The sequence below is a fragment of the Megalops cyprinoides genome, chromosome 22 (genome assembly GCF_013368585.1).
Source record: "Megalops cyprinoides isolate fMegCyp1 chromosome 22, fMegCyp1.pri, whole genome shotgun sequence".
Classification (NCBI taxonomy): Eukaryota; Metazoa; Chordata; class Actinopteri; order Elopiformes; family Megalopidae; genus Megalops; species Megalops cyprinoides.
The window spans coordinates 19,970,747-19,992,177 of record NC_050604.1 but is presented as its reverse complement, the minus strand read 5'-3'; the positions used below and the strand labels follow the sequence as shown (position 1 = coordinate 19,992,177).

Here is a 21,431-nt window from a genome sequence, read left to right as displayed (position 1 = left end):
CTCAATTCCTCACGTTAATACTGTGCTTTGCGTTATCCCGCTGCTTATACGCTTGTCTTAGTTGTCAGTTTGGAGCGATACGCGTTCACAGTTTCAGCCTTTTTTTCTCTGATGGATTCACGGTTCGCTTTCTCATTCATTTCCGGTAAATCCGTCCGTCGAAACCCGTCTTCTGATGCTAGGGATGAGTCATGTCTTGCTGAATGGGAGTGTGTGGAGGTGTGATGTCAAGCGACGGGGAGGAGCACGGGAGAAGGCAGGGGGAGCGCTCTTTGGGTTTCAGCAGTGTAAACACCAGTAGGAGGGAGAACACGGAAAGCGCTGGCCACAGCACAGGTCAACTCACAGCGAAGGTAAGGTGTTTCACCACATGCGAGATGTGATCGATTTTCATTAATCAGGGCACGCTTAAGGATGTGTGGCTATTTGCCTTTTCATTTGTATTATTGTAAACTTAGGTAACCAAGGCTCCTTCCAGATTTGTACACGGTTGTATTTACCTGTGGAGTATGAAGTTATGCTTTTAACGAAGTGGAAATATATTAAAGTATTGGTGAAAGACTGTACGTTACCTGACCCGAAGATTTACCTTAAGTACGACTCAGCAATGTTGAAACTGTGAGGATATTTTCAGCCTGAGCTGATATACTCTGATGACCCTTGAATGACTAACATGCACTTTCTTCAGTTAATGCAATTCTTTAGAACATCTTTGGAAGTAACTGGGGTAGAAATCTTGTAGTTTGTAGATTGTAAATTCACCGTTTGGATTTTGGATAGTTCCAAGCATATGGAAAACCAAGCAACAAGGAAACATGACTTGACTGTTTGTTTCCAAAATGTAGTTTTGACTCTAATGTTAAAGTGAAAATGGTTGTTGATTGTCCCATCATGTTGTCTGGGACTTGAATGAGGAAAGAAGATAAGTCATTGACTTCGTCACCTGTCAACGTCTCCTGATTGTCAGATAGATGTGGTTGCCTTCGCCATTGGAGTGAGGGATTCAATGTAAATGCTTTCAACAACTATTCTTAAACTTCTTACTTACTGATGTGAATAGCTGAGGTGAAGACACCTATGCCAATGTGAACCTTGACATTTGTCTTGTGGGTGCTAAACATTTATATTCTTTATTGTTACTATATGAAACATTGCCGCCGTCTGTCCGAGGAGTATTTCCAGCTAGTACTGAAAACAACCCTTATTATTTAATTCCTGAGAAGGTAACAGAGCAACGTAATGTTTCTATTGGTAATAAAGCAGAGCCTGAGCAGGTAATGGAAGCCTTGCCTTTCACTGTGTTCCATTTTTGGATTGCGGTAATGACACATGGGGCTCCAGTCCCGTTCCTCAAAAGTAAGCGCACGGACCTCCTGCTCCCCGCGAGGGCACACCCTCTCCGCTGCTCTGTAATATCACAGCTGCGCGTTCCCACAACACGAAATTAGCCCTCCTCCAGTGGTTTACCCACCGGGGCGTAGCAAAGTGGTTTCACCAAGGGATTGCCTTTCAGCCTTCAAAGGCACGAGGCTGAACGCCACCTTATGCAACCGCCAATCCCTCTCCTCGATATGAAGTACAGTAGAAGAGCACACATCCTCTTTTGTTGTCTGATGGACAGGCCACGCTGGCCCTTGTTTACAGTATTGGCGCACCTTCCAGGATCTCAGCCCAGGCTGAGTAAGAGCAATGGTCTCTGGCGAAAGAGAGATTACTGTAATTGGCCCGCAATGATTCACAAGACTTTTATGGAGTTTTGAGAGAGTGTAGCGCCCAGTCCTTAACCGCAAGTAAACCTGTGTTGTCTTTTCCTCATGCTACTCAACTGAGTTCTCGACATGGGACATGGGGCAGCAAACACGCTCAAGGGTCTTCTGCCTCTGCAGCAATGTCACATAGAAGAGTTTTTTCCTGTCCTGAGTGCCTTCCCACTGAACAGTTCACATTGTTTATCACAATTTGGTAAACCAATTTACTGAGGTATTCATTGGATCCACATTGGACATAGCAGGGTTTTATATAAACTTAGTCAGCGCTGTTACCTTTATGGCCAGTCTGCCAGTTTTATCGGCACTTTAAATTACAAGCATGTATGCCTTTCTGTCCTCTGAGTCACATGTTTGTATTTATATTTGCATGTCTGTGACAGCATTTGTATCTGAGTACAATTTGCGATGTAAGTGCATACTAATATAACATGTTTTTGTCATCTTTTCTTAGATGCAAAGACTGAATCCACTCAGTATTTTTCAGAAGAAAATTACCATGAAAGTCGTTGGAAACTGAAATGTTGTGTCAGGACATAAACTATCCTGAACACACTGGAGACATTTAAAACATTTTTCAGGGGCTGATGGATATATTTCCGCACACTGTAAGAAGCTGAATCACATTTAACACGAGAAGATTTATCTTATAATGAGAGGTCTCATTCTGGGTTCTCCGGTTCATTTTTGGGCAGGGCCGCTTCTTCCATCTGACCGTTTATTTTTAATCCTCTCTTTGAAGCTGAATTTGAACTCTAATTTAAGAAAATGAGTGGACAGTGCACAGTAGCATGTTATTATGCACACATACAAATTGGTGTGTCCACAGCAGTATGCAGTTTTCTTGGGTAAATTTATGCTCTTGAGGACAGCTGGGTGGTTGCTTGAAATAGCAGGATGAAGACAGGTCCAGCGCAGCCAGCCAACCCATATATTACTGCATTTGTTCCCATGTGGCACGGAGCTACGAGCCAGTTTTCCACCACACGCTGTATCCCATTAGGTTGGGTGTGCGACTGGTGGGAAAACAGTGAACACGCTACACAGAGACAGAGTGGGGAAGAGCAGGCAATGATTTACATGCATGACAGAGGACACCCTGCATTGGCTAGCCCTGATCAATGTTAGTGAGTAATGAAAATGGGAAAATCCAGTGCTATCAGTGTAACTAGATTTGCCTGTGTTTGAGATCGGATTCCCAACACGTAGTCCCAGATGTACTAGAATCTGCTGAGTGCAGTGGCCGGTCCTTGCTTTGGTACAGTTCCCTGCAGCTCAAGTTCTACCTTGGGCGACGCAAGCCTGAAATTGCCGAACATGTAATTTAGAGTCAAATATGGGTTGTGGCATCCAGGTCCAGGGACAAACAGGGCAACCACATTTTCAGACATCCCGCCTAGCAAAACCTGGATGTTTCCAACCACGCCTCAATCTGGTGTCTGGATGACAGTATGTTCAAGAAAATGACTCAATCCTAAATACAGCATGTATCTAATTTAAATCAAGGGGGAAGTACCACTTTGATTTTTTTTTTTTACTGCCTCTAATCCTCTCACTTCGCCCGGGTGTCTGCCGGTTTGCAGTAAACGCTCTCGATGGGTCTCAGATGATTGGCGAAATCCATTTCACTGAGGGCACTGCAACACCCTCAGACCTGTTAATGGAGCTTTTAAGTGGACCAATGCCTTTTAAGCACCACAGAATGGGAAAATAGCCATTCTTGAAATACTCGTATGTCATTAGTTTAGAAAGGTTTGAGGGGAAACACCTGTATGGTGTGATGTATTTCTCTGCTTTTACAGAATTTTACTCACACACTGTTGTTGTGCAGGCCAACCTAAAGAGATGTGTCTGTCATAACTTTGCCAAAGATTTGAGGCTTAATGCATTCTTCGAATTATGTAATCCGTTGTTGCAGTGTAGGGATCGGTCGACATTCGTAGAAAAACTACCGTGGACAGGGATGACCTCAAATCTGAAAATAAACAGGTCTGAATGTTTGTTTGAGATGTCAGGAGGAAGATATAGGTGGTGCTGCAGGTGCAAAGTGCAGTAGCGTGTTGCCCAAATCCCCTGGATCAGCCTTGGAAAACATAGCAAGCAGGTAAATACAGTACGCGTCACCACGTTAACACTGTTGAGTTTGGCACTAGGATTCCAAATTAAAGTTGGCTTCAAACTGCGATTTGTTTTAAAATGCCTGAAAGGTTGCGGTTTTTCACCACCTTTGCACACTGAGTACAGTCAGAGTTTATATTCAGAGTTCATGAAATAAGTTGTAAAAGTGAGAGCTTTTTCTTATATGTAGAATGGGTACCTGTCTATGAGAACCAGATGAGAGTTTCCTTTCTTTTTAGTTTGAGTTGGTTCAGCTCATGTGGCTGGAGTGGATGTTTGCATTTTATTGCTGTAAGAGCTGGAAGGAATGTGAGACACATGGGTGTGTCAACAGGTTTCAGTGAACATCTGCAATTACTCAGACATTCATTCGCCTTTACACTGGTAGCCATGTGTAACTTCCTACTATGGCGTTGAGCAGACTACTCCTGCGATAGTGATTTAAGGTCAGATGTGGCAGCACATAGCTTCCTTCATTTGATCCATTGCTGTCTCACAAAGAAAAACCCTTACTAATTTGATATAAAACCAATTCTTTCTTTGTGATGTGTAACGTTTGCCTGGCACGTGAAAGCAAAGACATTTTATGGTTTGTAAAAAAAAGTCCTCTTGTACCTTATTTAATCCTTTACCTTTGCTGGCATTGTCAGAACTATGGATTGTAGAGGAAGCTTTGACTACTGGGAGCCACATTTGCATGTACAACAAGAGAAGCTGAGAGGCACTCCTCTGTTAAATGTGCTTGGTTTTTTTTTTAACCATTTCACTTTTAATATATGTCATTGCAATCCAAAAAATATATGTATCCGATAAATGAATAAAGAATGTGAAAGTTTCAAAATCACTAGCTTTCATCATCAGAGCATTTCACCATCAGGACCTCCTCTGCAACAGATAATGATCTCTGCCTACAGGCAAATGCCAATCTAATTATTGAATATTAGTTTAGTGTGTGGCAGGGTTTCCTGAAGAATGAGAACTGATCAGAATGACTCATACTTTCAAGGAGACCTGGCTGTGAGCAGAGATACCCAACCTGGCTGGCAGTTCAGTATCGGTTACTACATATCAACTAGTGTTCAGTGTGTCATATAATTCAATAAAATATCTTTTACTTTTTGCCACCCTTGAATAAGGTTGTCTCTGTGCGAGTTTGAGTTTCTGTCAATACATTAGGCAAATTTGCTCTTTTCTGCTGTTTTCCTTATGTCCACAAAGCTGATACATGTTATGTTTTTTAAGCCACTTTGTTCATGGACCTACACTGTCTCCCTTGAAAGTGTTTTTGTTGCTTATTATTGCAGGATTGCTGTTGTTGATTGTTGCTAAGTGTATATTTTCCAGCTGTACATTGTGTGGTTTTTTTTGAGCTGGTTTCACTGAATATAGTTTTTGTCAGCGCTGGCCTGCCATTAGCTGCCTTTGATGGGTGTTATCAGACGCGAAATAGCAGGTTGGGTTTGGTGTCACATGAGGAGACTGATGCAGACGTCAGGCAATGCAGCTGGCCAATGAGGTCCGCTCCTCGCGTTCTCAGATGAAACTGCAATAACAGATCCATATCTCGGACGCGAATAGCTTGACCCCCTTGATGCCATTTCAGCCACTGGGAAAGAGGAGGCCCAGAATAGAACTGAGCTCAGTGTTTGTGTTTCAAAACCTGGCGCATTTATTTCTGTTTATATGAAAAAGCTCATTGTTATTTTTAGCCCCCCCCCCTCCCCTCTCCGTGCCGTGCTATTAGTGATGATGGTGAACGTTACAAGGTACCACATCTATCCTAAAAAGGCATGCGGCAGCACGTTCTGTTTAAATATTTCATGGATTAGCTAAATAAATCTGCAGATTAATTGATCATTAATGACACATTTGCATGCACTAGAGCGGTTAGTTAGAAGTGATTATTGTTAGCAGGTGTTGGTTTGAGCATCTGGATTTATTATTATTTTTAAAGCAGAGCAAGAAACTGATTTTGCCTCACATATCCATGACATCTGTTTTTAAAGGGTCCTGTTGTGAGGTGCTGGGAGGCTGTACTGAGTTCAGGCTGATTGTGAAATATGAAAGTCCAGTTTCAGATCCACATTGGGTTAAACCTAAGGGTTGAGAAGTTTTGCTCAATTACCTTCCACTGGCATGACTAAAATCAGAGCATACTCATGCTCTACTAGTTTAGTGATCATTTTTAATAAAAAATAATCACATATAAATACGTCAAAGGATTTAATCATTGCCCTTCTGTTCTTTGTCTGGCTAAATTTTTATTAATGAATATTTAATCATGATTACGTATTGGTGTTCTTTTCAGGAGTGTGCTCAGTTGAAAGGCCTCTGTTGCCAGGCCAATAAAACAGAAGCCTGCCCTGTGAGGTTTATCCAGCTGCTGGAGCAGCCACTTGGGCTACCGTTTCTGGGTTCTGCGTGGTTTCCGCAGCACCCCCCGTCCCGCTAGTGGGTGCCTGATGGCATCACCAGAGCTGCTTGTGGAAAGAGACTCTGCGGACACCCGTCTGGACATGCGCGTGGAGGAGGGCCACGGCGAGCTGCCGAACGGCGCTCCCTGTGCCGGCCACGGTGCCGCCGGTGAGGACGGAGGCAAGAGGAGCCATCGGAAGTGCATCAGGAAGCCACGAGACTACATCAAGATCTCCGTGCCCGACGGCCGGAGCAGCCAGCTGCCCCTGGAGTGGTGGAAGACCGGCATCGCCTTCGTGTACGCCGTCTTCAACCTGGTCCTGACCACGGTCATGATCACGGTGGTGCACGAGAGAGTGCCGGACAAAGAGGAGAACCCACCCTTGCCTGACAAGTTCTTTGACTACATTGACCGCGTCAAGTGGGCGTTTTCTGTGACGGAGATCAATGGGATGGTCCTTGTAGGAATCTGGTTTGTGCAGTGGCTCTTCCTCAGATACAAGTAAGTGTCATTTACGGCAGAGGGCTACTCTGATGTACAGAGAACGTTTATGTCTTTTGGTGTTAGGAGTCAGCTCAGATTTAAAGATAATTTTTCTGTACTGCCACACACCTTTACACTCGAGGGGTTTGATTAGATCTTTTGCAAATACTTGTTCTTGGCATATAACTTCGTTTTCATGAGCCCTATTGCAAAATGAAAAGAACTGGTTTTAAGGTAAACATTTGGTGCAAACTCTTCTATGACCTTGTGAAGGATGATTGCTCTTCTGATTATGGAGGTATCTTACAGTATTGCTGTTCTAATTACTGAAATATAGCTCAGTACTGTCTCTCTAAATTGCCACTAAACTGCTTTTGATGACTTTATCCTTTCATCTCACGTGCTGTTTTCTGTCTGCTGATTTGGACTTTGGCTGCTTTACAGAGTGGCCTAAATGGTCTCTTGATGGCACTCTGCATAGATTAGAGCGACACAATGGCAACATGTTGAACCTCACTGCTTGGGGTGTTAGAATTAACACTCAATGAACACTTTTATCTGTGCCTTAGGCTGGTATCGTACCAGTACCCCTTATTAAATAATTCTAATTCCAATCTCTTGTAGGAGTTAGTGGCTGGCTTGGGAACACAATAATCTCAGATGGTCAGACTGAAGGCTCATTCAAATATAGTAATCTATAACAGTATGAGATATGAAAGTCTTGTTTAAACATGGGCAATTTTTATTTATTTTATTGTCACTTAATTTACATTCTGTTAATACATGGTATCTTCCCAGTTTAAGATAGGGATTAAAAAAGCAATTTGCAATAGCTTGTAAGTCTTCAGATCCTTGTAAATGCAATCTTGTCACCGTAGGTGATTTTAGTAGTTCTCTGCCTGTCCTGATGACTTTCTTTTGCCATTGAATGGAGTCATAATTCCTGATATTCTGTGGCTTCATAGCATGCATTTCATGTGCTGTGCCAGTATTGACCTTTGACCCTACATTTGCAGGGCGATAGTGGGCAGAAGATACTTCTTTCTAATGGGAACCCTGTACCTGTACCGCTGTATCACCATGTACATAACCACCCTGCCCGTGCCCGGTATGCACATGACCTGCGCCCCCAAGGTGAGTGCTGGCCAGACGGGACACAGCTGTGGCATCCCAAAAACGTTCCCCTTTCATCCCATGTCCTCATCCAGGACTTAATATAGGAGCCGTTCACATGAACCGCTGGAGGGGAAAAAAAAAGCCAGAAAAACATTCATTTCCATAAACATTCGCCTGGGGAAACCAACAATATTGCAGTCTGTCTTCGGGACGTTCATAAAAGCATGCTTTTCCAACCACTGCTGCTGGAACAGGGAGATGACACATTGATGCATAGGGAAAGGGTTTAGCTTAATGGAGGTTTTGTTTATGGATCTGTAAACCTCCACTAATAAACACAAGTTCTGGGAACCACCTAACCACTGTAGATGTGTTGTTTGTGTGCAGTATGTCACTGTATAGCAACACCAGAAGATGTTTTTTCTCTGTTAAATGGCAGTGTCGTAACTTGCTGTTACCCATATGGGTTAGGTAGTGATTCCCTCTGACTGAGACGAGACAGTGTTCACTAAACTGAACTGGCCCTGGGTCAGCTGTTAAACTCTCTGAGGTCCTCTCTCGCAGCTGTACGGAGACTCCCAGGCCAAGGTGCACAGGATCCTGCAGCTGATCTCCGGGGGAGGCCTGTCCATCACCGGCTCACACCTGATGTGCGGGGACTTCCTGTACAGTGGACACACAGTCATGCTCACCCTGACCTACCTGTTCATTAAGGAGTGTAAGTGTTCAATAACAGCCAGCCAGTGGGGGAGAGTATAGCATATAGCAACAATTGCCATTTGTGCACTGGCTACGTGGCAAATTACTCTCGGGGAGTATTAACTGGACTTAGCTAGTTGTTAACTAGCTAATTATAATTGGGGAGAAATGTAAAGTAATGATATATACTGTATATAAATAGTAGCTAGCTAGGTATTTGAACAAACTAGCTAGCAAGTTGTCTTACTGAGTTGTATTTTACTGAGTTGTACTTGTAAGTTATAGTGTAGCTAGGGATATCTTACTATACTGTATGCATGTGGTCAAGAAAGTGTGTCATTTTTTTCTGCCTTTAAAGTAAACAGCTTTTATTGGAGGCCACCTTTTATGAATATACTACTGCGCACCTGCATCATCTGTTCAAGGGCAGGGATTGCTTGAAGAGATACGGCATGTGGGCTGAGTTAACACACCTCTCCCATGTGCCTTCTTCCCCTCCCAGACTCCCCGCGGAGCTTTTGGTGGTACCACCTGATGTGCTGGCTTCTGAGCGCGGTGGGCGTGGTCTGCATCCTGGTGGCCCACGAGCACTACAGTGTGGACGTGGTGGTGGCCTACTTCATCACCTCCCGCCTGTTCTGGTGGTACCACACCATGGCCAACGTGCAGGTGAGACTCTCTGACAGCCGGTCTGTGAATACCCGCCACACCCATCCTTCAATGCACAGTGCAAATAAAAAAGTTCTCAGAAAACCTCCCTTCCTTTCAGCTACCCGATAGTGATTTGTTTGCCTTGTGGCGTTTGTGGTTTCACATTTACCTGAATCAGAGAGAGAGAGGAGAACACATCCTGTTCTGTCAGAAGCAGGGTATAGACCACCTGGGAAAATCAAACAAGCAGAAAACTGCAGAAAGCTACACACTCTTAAGTTAATTCTCATTCTGGTGAGACGCTATTATATGACACAGTTCCAACGTTAGGGCACTGGCTGTATTTCTGAAGGAAATATTCTTCAGCTTTCGGTGTGGTCTAATATTCACCATGAGACAGGTGAAAAATACAATATTTTCCTAAATACTGTTAGTTTGGAAGTGCCTTTTTAGCAATGCCATCAAATTGCAGTGGTTCTGTCTTTATTTACTTACTTTTTGGGTACCAGTTTCTTCCCCTCTTAAAATCTGTGACTCAGAATGAAATAATCGCAGTCGGGGCTGACAATACGATGATTGTATGATTGACTTGATCATGAATGGACAAATTTCCTGAGACCTGTCAACACAAGCGGCTCTGAAGCTTGTCTTTTCGTAATAGTTTCATTCCGTTTTAGCTTCACGCGTCCATCAATCCTACACTAATGACCTGACTTAGCAGCTCTGTGTTTATTAGAGTTGTGTGTCCACTGAGCTTTGAGTACGCTCTGCGTTTCAGTGGAAAAGCAATAGAGATTCCCCATGGCACGATAAAACTGAGAACACAAACACTCTCTGAACCTCCTAATGACTGTGCGTACGAGAGGGGCTACATGTTTACCCATTTTCTCCTTCTTTCTGTCCCTGTTGAACTGTGCATATTGAGAGTCAATTCCTTTGCAAAACTACCGCAAAAAGCAGCATCAGGGATATGAGATAAAAAAAGAGGTCCATTTACCTGCCTGATTTGAAATAACCTGCTAATAGAAATATTTTCCTTAATTGTGGAAATGCAATACATGATTAATATAATTAAAACCAAAGCAAAGTCTGTGTACAATGTGAGTCAGATTAATCATTCATCCAAAATGACTTTTTCAAAAAAGGAGCTTGCTAGAATATTGTGAAATACCCTCTTTAGGGTCCAAAGTCCTTCCAGGGGAAAATGTTTCACAGAATATTGATTCTCATTGTCTTGCTTTCTGCCCCCTGCTGGACTCCCAATCACACCTCATTCTATGTGTGTAGAACAGTGATCACACCAGCGTACATCCGCTTTCCACCACCTGGATGGTCTCATTCTCTCAGCCTATCAACCAATCCACATATTATAAAGATCAGTTTGCCTGATACAAATCTAATCCAGGAAAATGCAATCAGTGATTCTCAGTCCTGGTGACCCACTGTTTATATTGGGTTTACCTCCAAAAATAGTTTTAACTGTTTTAACTGTTAATAGAATACTGATCTAGAGTACTGATCACATATGCTTTGTTGTTTTGTACCTATAAAAAGAGAAGTTGAGAAGTAACTATACTTTTAGTTTGTTCTTTTGTGCCTCAGACAGATTAAATAGTCAGTGAGTTATTTTTTACATAATTGTATTGTTATACTGTTGCAAGGCAAAGAGATCAATATCAAACAACAAATTTAAATTTAACAACTAAATTTAAACTTAATCAAACGAAATGGCCTTTTTCAGTTTGTTTAAGGGATCGATATGAAACACAAGCTGAAGCTGAAAACATTTATTTTTATGTTTTTATTTCAAAGACTCACTCACATTTATTTTACAGAGAACTTATAGCACGAAACTGTCATGAAACAGGAGGAAATTCAGTTGTTTCAAAGATGACAGTAACTGGGTGAATCAAGTGGAAAATGAATCTCCTTTCCTGGGCCAGGATTGGACACTCCCTCTTTTTTGCAGTCTTGTGATTTGACTTGGAGGAAGATGTTGTGTTTTGCCTTGCTGCCCTGCCCTTTAAATCAAATTACAGATAATTACATTTCATTAATTGAATCTGTGCCGTTGTTAATCTGCTGCATAATTAGCTTATCTGTATATCCACTCCATTTCTGAACCTGTGTCAGACAGTCATCGGGAGGTTTGCTAACATGGTCCGGTTCAGGCTTCCAGTTTGTCCTGAAGGCTTGAATAAAGGGGCCTTTTTTAAAAAGGCGTCTCACATCTGTTAATCCCGTTTTTTTTTTTTTCTCACTGTGTCGACAGACGCTGAGGGGCTGTCCGAACAACTACCTCACGAACACCTGGTGGAACCCCGTGTTTAACTTTTTCGAGAGGAACGTCCAGACCCAGGTGCCTTGCGTCTTCTGCTGGCCGATCACCTGGCCCCCCGCCTGCTTCAAGAACTCCTGTAAGAAGTACTCCATGGTGCAGAGCATAAGAGAAGAATGAGGAAGTTTGACTGCTCCCCTGCAGCATTCACCATCAGTGATGCAATTAGCACAAAACCTTATCTGTGGCCCACAGGACTAACAGGGGCAGAAAGAGCCATTGAAGCCCATGCCAAAGACAGTGGAGAGAAAAAAAAGTGTCTGTTGTGTATGAAGAAAACGCTGCCAGTCACATCAGGCAAAATTGACAGTTTTATCATTCTCACAATGCCTAGGATCCTCCATCTGCTCCATTTATGTGTTCCAAAATGAAAAGTGTACTGAGAGGTAATCTTGAAAGAATTTTCTTTATTTAAAATTATCCGTTGTTACTGTAACTAAAAGTCTACCGCCTGTGTGATTTTTGGATAATGTCCACGTGCTAACGCGGCTCACCGGGCATTGCTCCAGTGGGCGTGTTGTTTTGGTCAAAGAACCACTCACGGAGCCTGGGACCTCCTCGACCTGATGCAGAATGCACTGCATGGGTCAGAGGAGCGCAATCTCGGTCTTTGGGAGCACTTTTTTTCCTGCCATGCAGAGAGGCCATTGCATCTGCGGAGTTGAGGCAGCCGTGCACAACATGCTGTGTGACAGGTCTCTAAACAGAGTCTGATCAGAAACGCACCTCTGATTCACCTTCACAGTTTCACACCTGCTCTTGCCATTGCAAAAGCATCCTGTTTACGCCAAGGCAGTGTTCGTAAGTGCTCTTCAGACAGAAAAAGTTAGAAATTAATCCACAGGTCTTCTGTGGAGTAGAGTTAGATATCTGAGGGTCTGTAGACCTGCTGTTATTTTACGAAACTGAAGGAATCAGATTTTCACGTATGAAAGTGTCTTTATTTTGTCAGTGCATGCTTTTTCAGTTGAAATGGAATTTTTTTTTTTACATGTAACGTCATCACTGTTACTTTGTTTTCATATACATTTTTGTACGAATTTCATTTATTTGCATCACTAAACTGTACATTTAAGTCCGTGTTACATGTACATGAGTGTTGATTTTTAAAAAAAGGATGGACAGTACCTCCCACATGTGTGCAGTACGTCGACTTCTTAAATATCCAAACAGCATCTGGGACCAGCCCTGAAGTCTGACATCATTCCCTTGTGTAATTTGGTGCCACTATGTGATGTGGAGTCAAGCTTTATTTTTAAATATCAACAACAAAGTTTTTTACTTTATCAACGAAATGTTATGAAATCATTTTTTACTTTTGTATCATCATAATTTATGACTTAATTTTTTGTGGAATATTTGTCCTGTCTTGTTATTTATAGAAAAAAAAATCCCTAAAGGCCTCTAAAAATAATATCATGGCTGGGAATATTCAAGGCCATACCCCACACTACACAGAGAATATATGCCACCATAATGCAGTGCATCTTAATGTCTCCACCAGTGTGTCACAGTGCACACTTTACAGATAATAAGTGCCATTTAACGCAATCTGCAATGCTTGTTCAGATTCTGAATGCATAGTTATACACACAAAGATACAGCACAATGTGAAATGAACAAAAGAAAGACTATGAGTGTAGTAGCTGTTGGTGAAATAATCCACAGTGATGAACTGGGTTAGCTAGGTGGCACGCAGACAGACTATTCCTGACAAGCTATCCAAATGAGGGAACTCATCGATATCTTGCTAGCCAGCTGAGAGGTATTTCCCAAATGCAATTGCTGCATTCACTGTGCGAATACAACACAAATTTGGCATTAGTGCTGACTGAATTGTATTATTGGTGATACATGTTTGGACAGGTGGTGCCATTTAAAGTGGCAACTGCTGTTTTCTGTGTTTGAATGACAACCATCTTTGACTACAAAATGTATATGATTGTCCAGTGAGCTAGCTCGCAACAATCAAGTTCTAAGTTACACAGTGGGATATTTTCTGATAATGTTATGTACGCATGGCTTTGGATCCGGAAATTTCATATTTTTAATTTTAGTACTTTTAAGCACCACCCAGCCAAACAAAGAGAAACAAAATGCATATATCCCCTTACGTATTAATTCCCTGCACATAAAAAATTGTCTACCCCAGCTTTAAATTTCAGGCACCCTCTGTAAATCTGTAGGAAGCAGCATATGACCATCCCACGTTGGTATTTGTCGCTTAATTTGTTGAAGTTGATCCTCTGCAGCAACCATGTGTCAACAAGGTTCGGGGATGTCCATCAAATACGTTTACAGGGAAACCTGAACAAGTGAAATGAAGATCTGAATTGTATAAAGATGTGTTAAAGTATCTGGTATATACTCCTACTATAAAGTACAAATGCAAGGGCAACTGAAGTTCCCTGGCAATCTATGACATTGTAAAGTCTTTAAAAATATAAATGAAGTCTCTAAAGTCTCTGATCTAATTAAAGATCGATTTTACCATTTAACCAGGGAAACAAATCAAGATCAGTGTTCATGTATTATGTGCCTTAAGAGTTGTCTGACAGTGAACCTAGATTATAAGATGAGTTATATTAATTACAATGTGTCAATGGCATTTATTTGTGTATGTGCTGTATGCCTGCAAAAGGTCCTTGACCGTTATGAATGAAATATGCATTAAATAAATGTTTTGATCAATTTACCTTGCAGACTGTAACACATTTAATAAAATATGTAATAAATATGAAGGACACAGTGTGTGAGTGTGTGTGTGTGTGTGTGTGTGTGTGTATGTGTGTGTTTGTGTGTGTGTGTGTGAGAGTGCGTGCGCACGCGTGTGCATGTGTGTGTGTGTGTGTGTGTCTGTCTGCTGAAATGGTTGCATCCAAGACAGTTTTACCTCATTGTACTGTGAGGAAATAGGTCAGTAGGAAAATTCAAACTCAAGGCCAGCTTCTTTTCTGAAGTCTCATGATTCTGTGATCTTGAATTAACTGTAAAACACAGCATCATCAACTGCTCCTCAAATTTTTTGCTCATGTGCACCATGAGCCCTTCCAGAATAGTCTTCTGAATTTAATAATACAGTACAAATTATGTGCACAAGCAGCAAATAATACCTACCAGAAGCTACCTGCATTTTATGAAAAGGAACTTTCTATAAGAAAATCCATAGACCCGCGAAGGCCTTCTGATGTTCTCTGAGTAATTGGCAATTTTGACACCTTTTCAGTACAAAGATGTTGGGAGTTATTGTGCGTGAGACCTTAGACAGAGAATATATATATATATATATCTCATCTGTCTACATACATATATATATATATATATATGTATATATATATATATGTGTGTGTGTGTGTGTGTAAAAAACGTTGGGGCTACGATAAAAAGTGATGTGGACATGTCCCCAGCGTCCCAGCGTAAATGACGCCTATGTCTGTAAGATTTTTTTTAAGTGTGCAGAAGGAAGTAGGATTTATTATTCTTTTTCATATGCGGCATGGCCTGCGCTTAACTCCGCCTATTTTATTCGTCACTACGCTTTGCAGCCAATGACAAGCACGTTTCCCGACCAATAGAAAAACAGGAACTATACATGTGGCCACTGAGATCTCATAGCGAAGAATAAACCGACGTGCTTACTTTCTGCAGAGTTCCAGTGGTAACACAGACTGGCAAACAAAATGTTGCGTGGATTGACGCTGAATGGGGATCAATCATAACTGTAGTTTCTACGAATTTAGCGTTTAAATGACGTGCGCGGGCACCATGTTGCGGGAATTATGGCAGGGACTGCACAGTTCTACTTTATTCACGAATGTCTATTTTGTGGCCTTGGTCGTTTTCTTGGCGGTTTACTATGTATTGCACAAGCTAAGAACTCCAGATTTTTCCAACATTCCTCCCGGTCCAAAACCCTGGCCATTCATTGGCAATTTTGGACAGTTTTTGATACCAAGTTTCATTTCAAAGAGGTTCAGAGGGCGCCGTGGAAAACATGACCAAACAAAACCTGTCTCCTTATCGCCGCAAGTTTTTCTAATGGAACTGTCAAAATACTACGGCAATATATACAGCCTTTTCATCGGTAACCAACTAATAGTTGTGCTAACAGGCTATGAAGTCGTCAGGGACGCCCTCTCCAATCGAGCGGACGTGTTTTCGGACAGACCAGATGTTCCTGTCGTGACAATAATGACAAAGCGTAAAGGTAAGCCTGAGTCGTCTGATCACAGTTATAGTTAAATGCACCTGGCAGCAAGCTGCATTTAAATCTAACTTTTCGTACATAATAACTGAATTATACAGTGAATTGGATCACAATAATACGTTACAGCAACTAGCTAACTGCTGCGGCACGCTAATGCTAATGAATTACAGCCGGTGCGGCGCTGTTGGGCCCATTTCGTTAGCTTATGTTTGTCATTGTCTAAATGTTCATGCAGCTTTGTGCGGCCTTGCGCAGAAGTCATGGGAAACAACGTAACAAATATCATTTTATTGGTTAAATTAAAGGTACTTCTTGAACGCTTACCAGCGACTGGGTAACCACTGCATGTACATTAACGGCAGCTGTAAGCGAGGTATCAGCGTTAATTGATCGACAAACTGCTTCTTCATTGCAGGTATAGTGTTTGCACCCTATGGCGCGGTGTGGCGGCAGCAGCGCAAGTTCTGCCACGCAACGTTGCGGAGCTTCGGCCTGGGCAGGCTGAGCCTGGAGCCATGTATTCTGGAGGAGCTTGCAGTCGTAAAAGCAGAGCTGCTGAACGCCTGCGGCGAGGCGGCGGCTGCGACCGTTGACCCGGCGCCGCTCATCAGCAACGCCGTGTCCAACGTGATCTCCTCCATCAGCTTCGGCCAGCGCTTTCAGCCCGGGGACCGCGAGTTCCGCACGCTGCTGGACCTCATGGCGCGTGGCCTGGAGCTGTGCGTCAACAGCCCCGCCGTCCTCATCAACGTCTTCCCCTGGCTCTACTACCTGCCCTTCGGCGCCTTCGGGGAGATCCGGCAGGTGGAGAGGGACATCACGGTCTTCCTGAAGGAGATCATCGCCCGACACAGGTCCAGCTTGGACCCAGACAACCCCCGCGACCTCATTGACATGTACCTGGTAGAGGTGGCCCACCAACAGCAGAGTGCCGGAGCCGGCCAGACCAGCTTCTCTGAGGATTACCTCTTCTACATCATTGGCGACCTCTTCATCGCTGGAACTGACACCACCACCAACAGCATCCTCTGGATCCTGCTGTACATGAGCATATACCCTGACATCCAAGGTGTCTCCTCCCTGTTTTAAAGCTGATGAATGTGTTAGCAGCAGTGCTTTATGTTATAAGTGGAATTATACTGCAGCTGTATAGTTACAGTTTTGTATGTAACAGGTATTCAGCTAGTCCGTAGCCTGTTGGTCCTCTATTGATTTTCATTACTGAATGGCCAGGTGAGATATTGTTGAATTAAACAATGTAGTACCTATTTGTTGCTAAATAGTTTTTAACAATGTTCAGCTTTGCTAAAGAGCTATTCCGCATAGTACTTTTAGCATCGTACATAGTACTTTGTTCAGTGTGTTCATGAATACACTGAACAAAGCACCGGCCCATTGTTCCCCACATCAGTTGGATGGATCTCTGTCGCTGTTTGCTTTGCAGAGAAGGTTCAGGCAGAGATTGATTCGGTGGTGGGGTCAGACAGGGTCCCATCACTGACGGACAAGGCAAGCCTGCCCTTCACAGAGGCCACCATCATGGAGGTCCAGAGAATGACTGTAGTTGTTCCTTTGGCGATACCTCACATGGCTTCAGAGACCACAGGTGAGAACACTCATCAGGGCTACCGGAGGAAGGATCTGATCATAATGCTTACAGATCAGGGTGTTTCTTTAAAACATTTTTATATCTTACGGTTGCTTCATTAATTAATAGCATTCATTGGACTGAAAATTACATGTACGTTACAAATGCACTGTATGACCACTGCATCACAGTACAGCAAAGGTGATTTTACCAAGTTTTACCACATATCGGTGAAAGACGGTTTTGTTCACCTAAACATCAGTACAACGAAATGACAAAGAATTCTGTGGCTGTGTAGCAGTTAGCAGTGTCCACAAACAGAAAACAGGACATGGTCATTAGTTTTATTATTAATCAGAATAACTGTCTGTCAGAATAATTGGTGGCTGCAGTTCTTCCTTTCTGTAAACATCGTAACTCTAGCCAAAGTCAGTCAGCTGGTAAAATAAGTGATCTGCCACATATCAAATAAAGGGAAGTAGAAACCAAGGAATTTCTTGGGTGTTATAGCTGTAAATAACAATAAATTGTGCCCAATGAATGTGGGCACATAAGCGTTTATATATATTTTAGATACATTGGAAATTTTACAGGTTCAGTATCTGGTAGTCATTTAAAAGACAGACAGTTTGGTAACATGAGCTTGCTAACACTGATTCTGTAGTGACACTGACTGCATATTCCCTTCAACTGTAGGCATCAAAACAAAACAGAAAATAGATTTTTCTCAACCCATTGGTTCCCATTTTCTCTTCTTGAAAGTGTTGGTAGACAGGAAATGAAAAATGCTTATATACCCTGAAAAAGTTCATTATTTTCCTTGCGTTTCTTTTTAGTGTTTCGAGGGTACACTATTCCCAAAGGCACAGTGATTATCCCAAACCTTTGGTCTGTGCATCGGGACCCTACTGTGTGGGACAACCCAGATGACTTCAATCCATACAGGTTCTTGGATCAAAATGGGCAAATTGTGAGAAAGGAATCCTTCATTCCCTTTGGAATAGGTAATATCCCTGTTCTGATTTCAAGACAAAGTTTAATGTCTGTGATGCTAAAAACATATTCCTGCTGGAAAAACAGTCTATTTGGTCAATAAAAACATTTTATTTCCATTACACAGATTGCTTGCTAGGCCCAGTTTTAAAAAGTAATAGCCCTCAAACATAGTCATAACTTTAATTGTACCATAATTGTAGTTCTACTGTAAGGCATGTAATTTACTGTAAAACTGGAAAAAGCTATGGCAGATGTCAGTGCTTGTGCCATACCATAATTACCCATGGTGCTCATCAACTATAAATAATCTTCTGACAGTGAGGCTATTGTAAGTGTATGTACCTGTACATTTGTATGTGAGTGATTGTGCTGTGGAGGATCTCGATGGCATGAGCTCTTGTATCTGGTCTTTCCAGGCCGCAGGTTGTGCATGGGCGAGCAGCTGGCTAAGATGGAGCTCTTCCTGATGTTCTCGAACCTGATGCAGGCCTTCTCCTTCAGGCTCCCAGACGGCATCCCCCCTCCAGCCATGGGCGGGCGATTTGGTCTCACTCTGGCCCCATGCCCGTACACTGTCCACATCACTCCCCGCGGACACGGGCCCAGCAGGACTACATAGTGGAGTCGTGGATACTAGGGCTGGGCGGTATGGCGATATCGCAGTATATCGAATAGGTATTTTTAGTGCAATAACAGCTATCCCTGGTAGGTTTCTTCCCGTATTGTTTTCTCTGTAGTCATACCTGATGCGGGAGCACACCTCCAGTTTTCCGAGGCCATGTGAAATGCTTCCGGGGAAAAAACGCCACTCGTATCTGTTCAATGTTGATATCACAGCAACAGCACTATGCTGCTTCCATGTGGTACAAAGAAACACTTGGCTACAAAGATGAAGAATGAAAATATATGCTATGTGTTTTTCAAAGCTAATAGGTAAGTTAACCAACATATAGATAAAAGTGATATTTTTCTGCCCCAGAAGCATTTCACTGAACTTTGGAGGTGTGCTCCTGCGTCAGGTTTGACTAAAAGGGAAAACAATACAGGAAGAAACCTAACGGCACATACTGGAGATATGGCTATAGCTATTCGATATATTGCAACGGCTATATCTCCCAGTATCCACTGTCCGTAAGAGCAGTGTAGTGTGGGTTCCACTTGAAACACTGTGAGGAATAAGCCAGTAAAGAAATTTACTGACAGTGAAAGACTGAAAGACAGTTTCCCCAGCAAGCTGACTGTAGCGTGACATAATCGCACATGTTTTGGTTGGATGTGGTTAATAGGCTGAGACCACATTGCGGACCTTCTGCTTGGATGGATGAATGTTTTCTTTTTTGACAATTGTTTCAGTTTGCTAAGACTGAAGACTGACAGTTTTATGGAAATGCCATGTCTGTAACATGGCTCTTAAACCAAAAGACACCTGTGACAATAAGTTTATCATGATGATTTTTTTATTATGATTTTTGCATTGTGTCCCCATACCATAATTATACTACTGATTTCTGGACGGGTAGCGGGATTAGTCTCTTAGGTCTAATTTTTAATAGATTTGGAATTCTTGTACTTTAAAGATGTTTGGTTTTCATATCATTTTAAGGTGATTCAGATTGTGATGAATGGTGAATGGTTATAGCATTTGTGCAATCAAATGCACACACTTTATTTGATGACCTAATGAAAGTCATAAGACGCTTCAGACAGCAACAGTACCCGCACAGCGTATTAAAATATTATACTAATTATAGCATATTTTACCATATTATGTACATAATATAGGTATATAAATAATAACCTGGAGTAAGTGCAGACTTCATAGGTATATTTTTCACACCTAATCAGATTTCAGAAATCTGAAAATGAAAATGAAAAATCTGGCACATTTTTTTATTTGTCTGTTCATTTATCTGATGATCTCTTAAACTGTTGCCAACCTTTTAACAGAATTCAAATGTCTTTGGTTGAGTGAATGCTTGGTTGAAAGGTGAGGTTTGTTTTTGGTCTGTTTAATTTTTAAAATCAGTTTGAATGTCACTGCACTTTGAAAATGTGCTCAGGGAAGTCCAAATGGTTACAGATGATGATACCTCCATCTCAGGGTTGTTTTCAGATTAGACATAATATATTTGATCTGACATTGGACAATTAAGGCATAGTATACCATTACTTTGTGCCAAGGTGTACGACTGAAAATGTTTTATTCTTAATGCTTTTGACATAATTTAAATTTAATTTTAACCAAGTTAATGAGCCCAGTGTAGCCCTTTTTTAAACATACCACTTTGAAGTGGCTGGATCAAGAATTGAAGTGTGCTTTGAAACTGAAGCAAGGGGTAGATGTGAAAGCTTAAGTGATTGGGTTTTTTTGGTCGACCACGTCTCACGTGGCCCCCTAGTGGACTCGAAAGGAATGACAGGACTTGTCACCCACAAAGGAGTACTTCCTGCCCAAGCCACATCAGTGTTGGTTTAATTTTGTGTTTGCGGAGCAATATAACTTCAGATGCAGCTAAGAGTGCACTGATCTGACAAACTCTTGTTCCTCTTCGCTGGTAATGCCTTGAAGTTGAGTGAACTCCCATGCTGAAAACCACAAGTTGAAAACTACGGTGACTCTTCCCCTTTTTCCCCATATATGTTGCTTTCTGGAACACTGGATTTGTACTTGTGCACATTTTCCTCAAGAGTGATGAAAGTGTGAGTTAGGGGACAGCATGAAACTAAACAGCCCGTGATCCAGACTGCAGTGTATTCCTCAGTTGTCTCAAGCCAAACTGACTGAGAAAGCATTTTATGGAAGGGAATCTGTCCGATGACTCATGGCAGTTTTGACCAGCAAATGACATTCTAGCTTTGATGTATTTTGAAATGTGTTTTTGAACTGTGTGTTTCAAATACAATCATTACATATCATAGCATTACTTTTTCTTGGTAATCTAGTGTGGAAATCCTGTTATTTCAGATTATTTTTTTTATTATTTATTTTGCAGTAGTTGTGTTGAAAAATTATTTTTGCTTAAATGACAAGCAGTATATATCACTAGCTGTCG

The 21,431-nt window shown here is 42.1% G+C and overlaps 2 protein-coding genes across 2 annotated transcripts; both read left to right on the top strand.

The window, feature by feature from the left end:
* Nucleotides 1–287: 287 nt before the first annotated feature.
* Nucleotides 288–12,536, top strand: sgms2a (sphingomyelin synthase 2a). Its single transcript, XM_036516942.1, has 6 exons — nucleotides 288–353; nucleotides 6,193–6,801; nucleotides 7,800–7,917; nucleotides 8,464–8,617; nucleotides 9,101–9,267; nucleotides 11,522–12,536. Exons 2-6 carry the CDS (start codon nucleotides 6,347–6,349, stop codon nucleotides 11,705–11,707), a joined length of 1,080 nt encoding a protein of 359 aa, XP_036372835.1. The 5' UTR covers nucleotides 288–353; nucleotides 6,193–6,346; the 3' UTR covers nucleotides 11,708–12,536.
* Nucleotides 12,537–15,227: 2,691 nt separating this feature from the next.
* On the top strand, nucleotides 15,228–19,022 carry LOC118769800 (cytochrome P450 2U1). Its single transcript, XM_036517122.1, has 5 exons — nucleotides 15,228–15,794; nucleotides 16,210–16,863; nucleotides 17,239–17,400; nucleotides 18,219–18,386; nucleotides 18,795–19,022. The coding sequence occupies exons 1-5, from the start codon at nucleotides 15,335–15,337 to the stop codon at nucleotides 18,995–18,997; spliced, it is 1,647 nt and encodes a 548-aa protein (XP_036373015.1). The 5' UTR covers nucleotides 15,228–15,334; the 3' UTR covers nucleotides 18,998–19,022.
* Nucleotides 19,023–21,431: the final 2,409 nt, after the last annotated feature.

Excerpts from the sequence above, each read along its gene's own strand:
- sgms2a (XM_036516942.1), top strand. The coding sequence starts at position 6,347 with ATGGCATCACCAGAGCTGCTTGTGGAAAGAGACTCTGCGGACACCCGT. Across the intron at positions 6,802-7,799 it reads TGGCTCTTCCTCAGATACAA|GGCGATAGTGGGCAGAAGAT; the intron begins GTAAGTGTCATT and ends CTACATTTGCAG. Across the intron at positions 9,268-11,521 it reads ACACCATGGCCAACGTGCAG|ACGCTGAGGGGCTGTCCGAA; the intron begins GTGAGACTCTCT and ends CTGTGTCGACAG.
- LOC118769800 (XM_036517122.1), top strand. The coding sequence starts at position 15,335 with ATGACGTGCGCGGGCACCATGTTGCGGGAATTATGGCAGGGACTGCAC. Across the intron at positions 16,864-17,238 it reads CATATACCCTGACATCCAAG|AGAAGGTTCAGGCAGAGATT; the intron begins GTGTCTCCTCCC and ends TTTGCTTTGCAG. Across the intron at positions 17,401-18,218 it reads CATGGCTTCAGAGACCACAG|TGTTTCGAGGGTACACTATT; the intron begins GTGAGAACACTC and ends GTTTCTTTTTAG.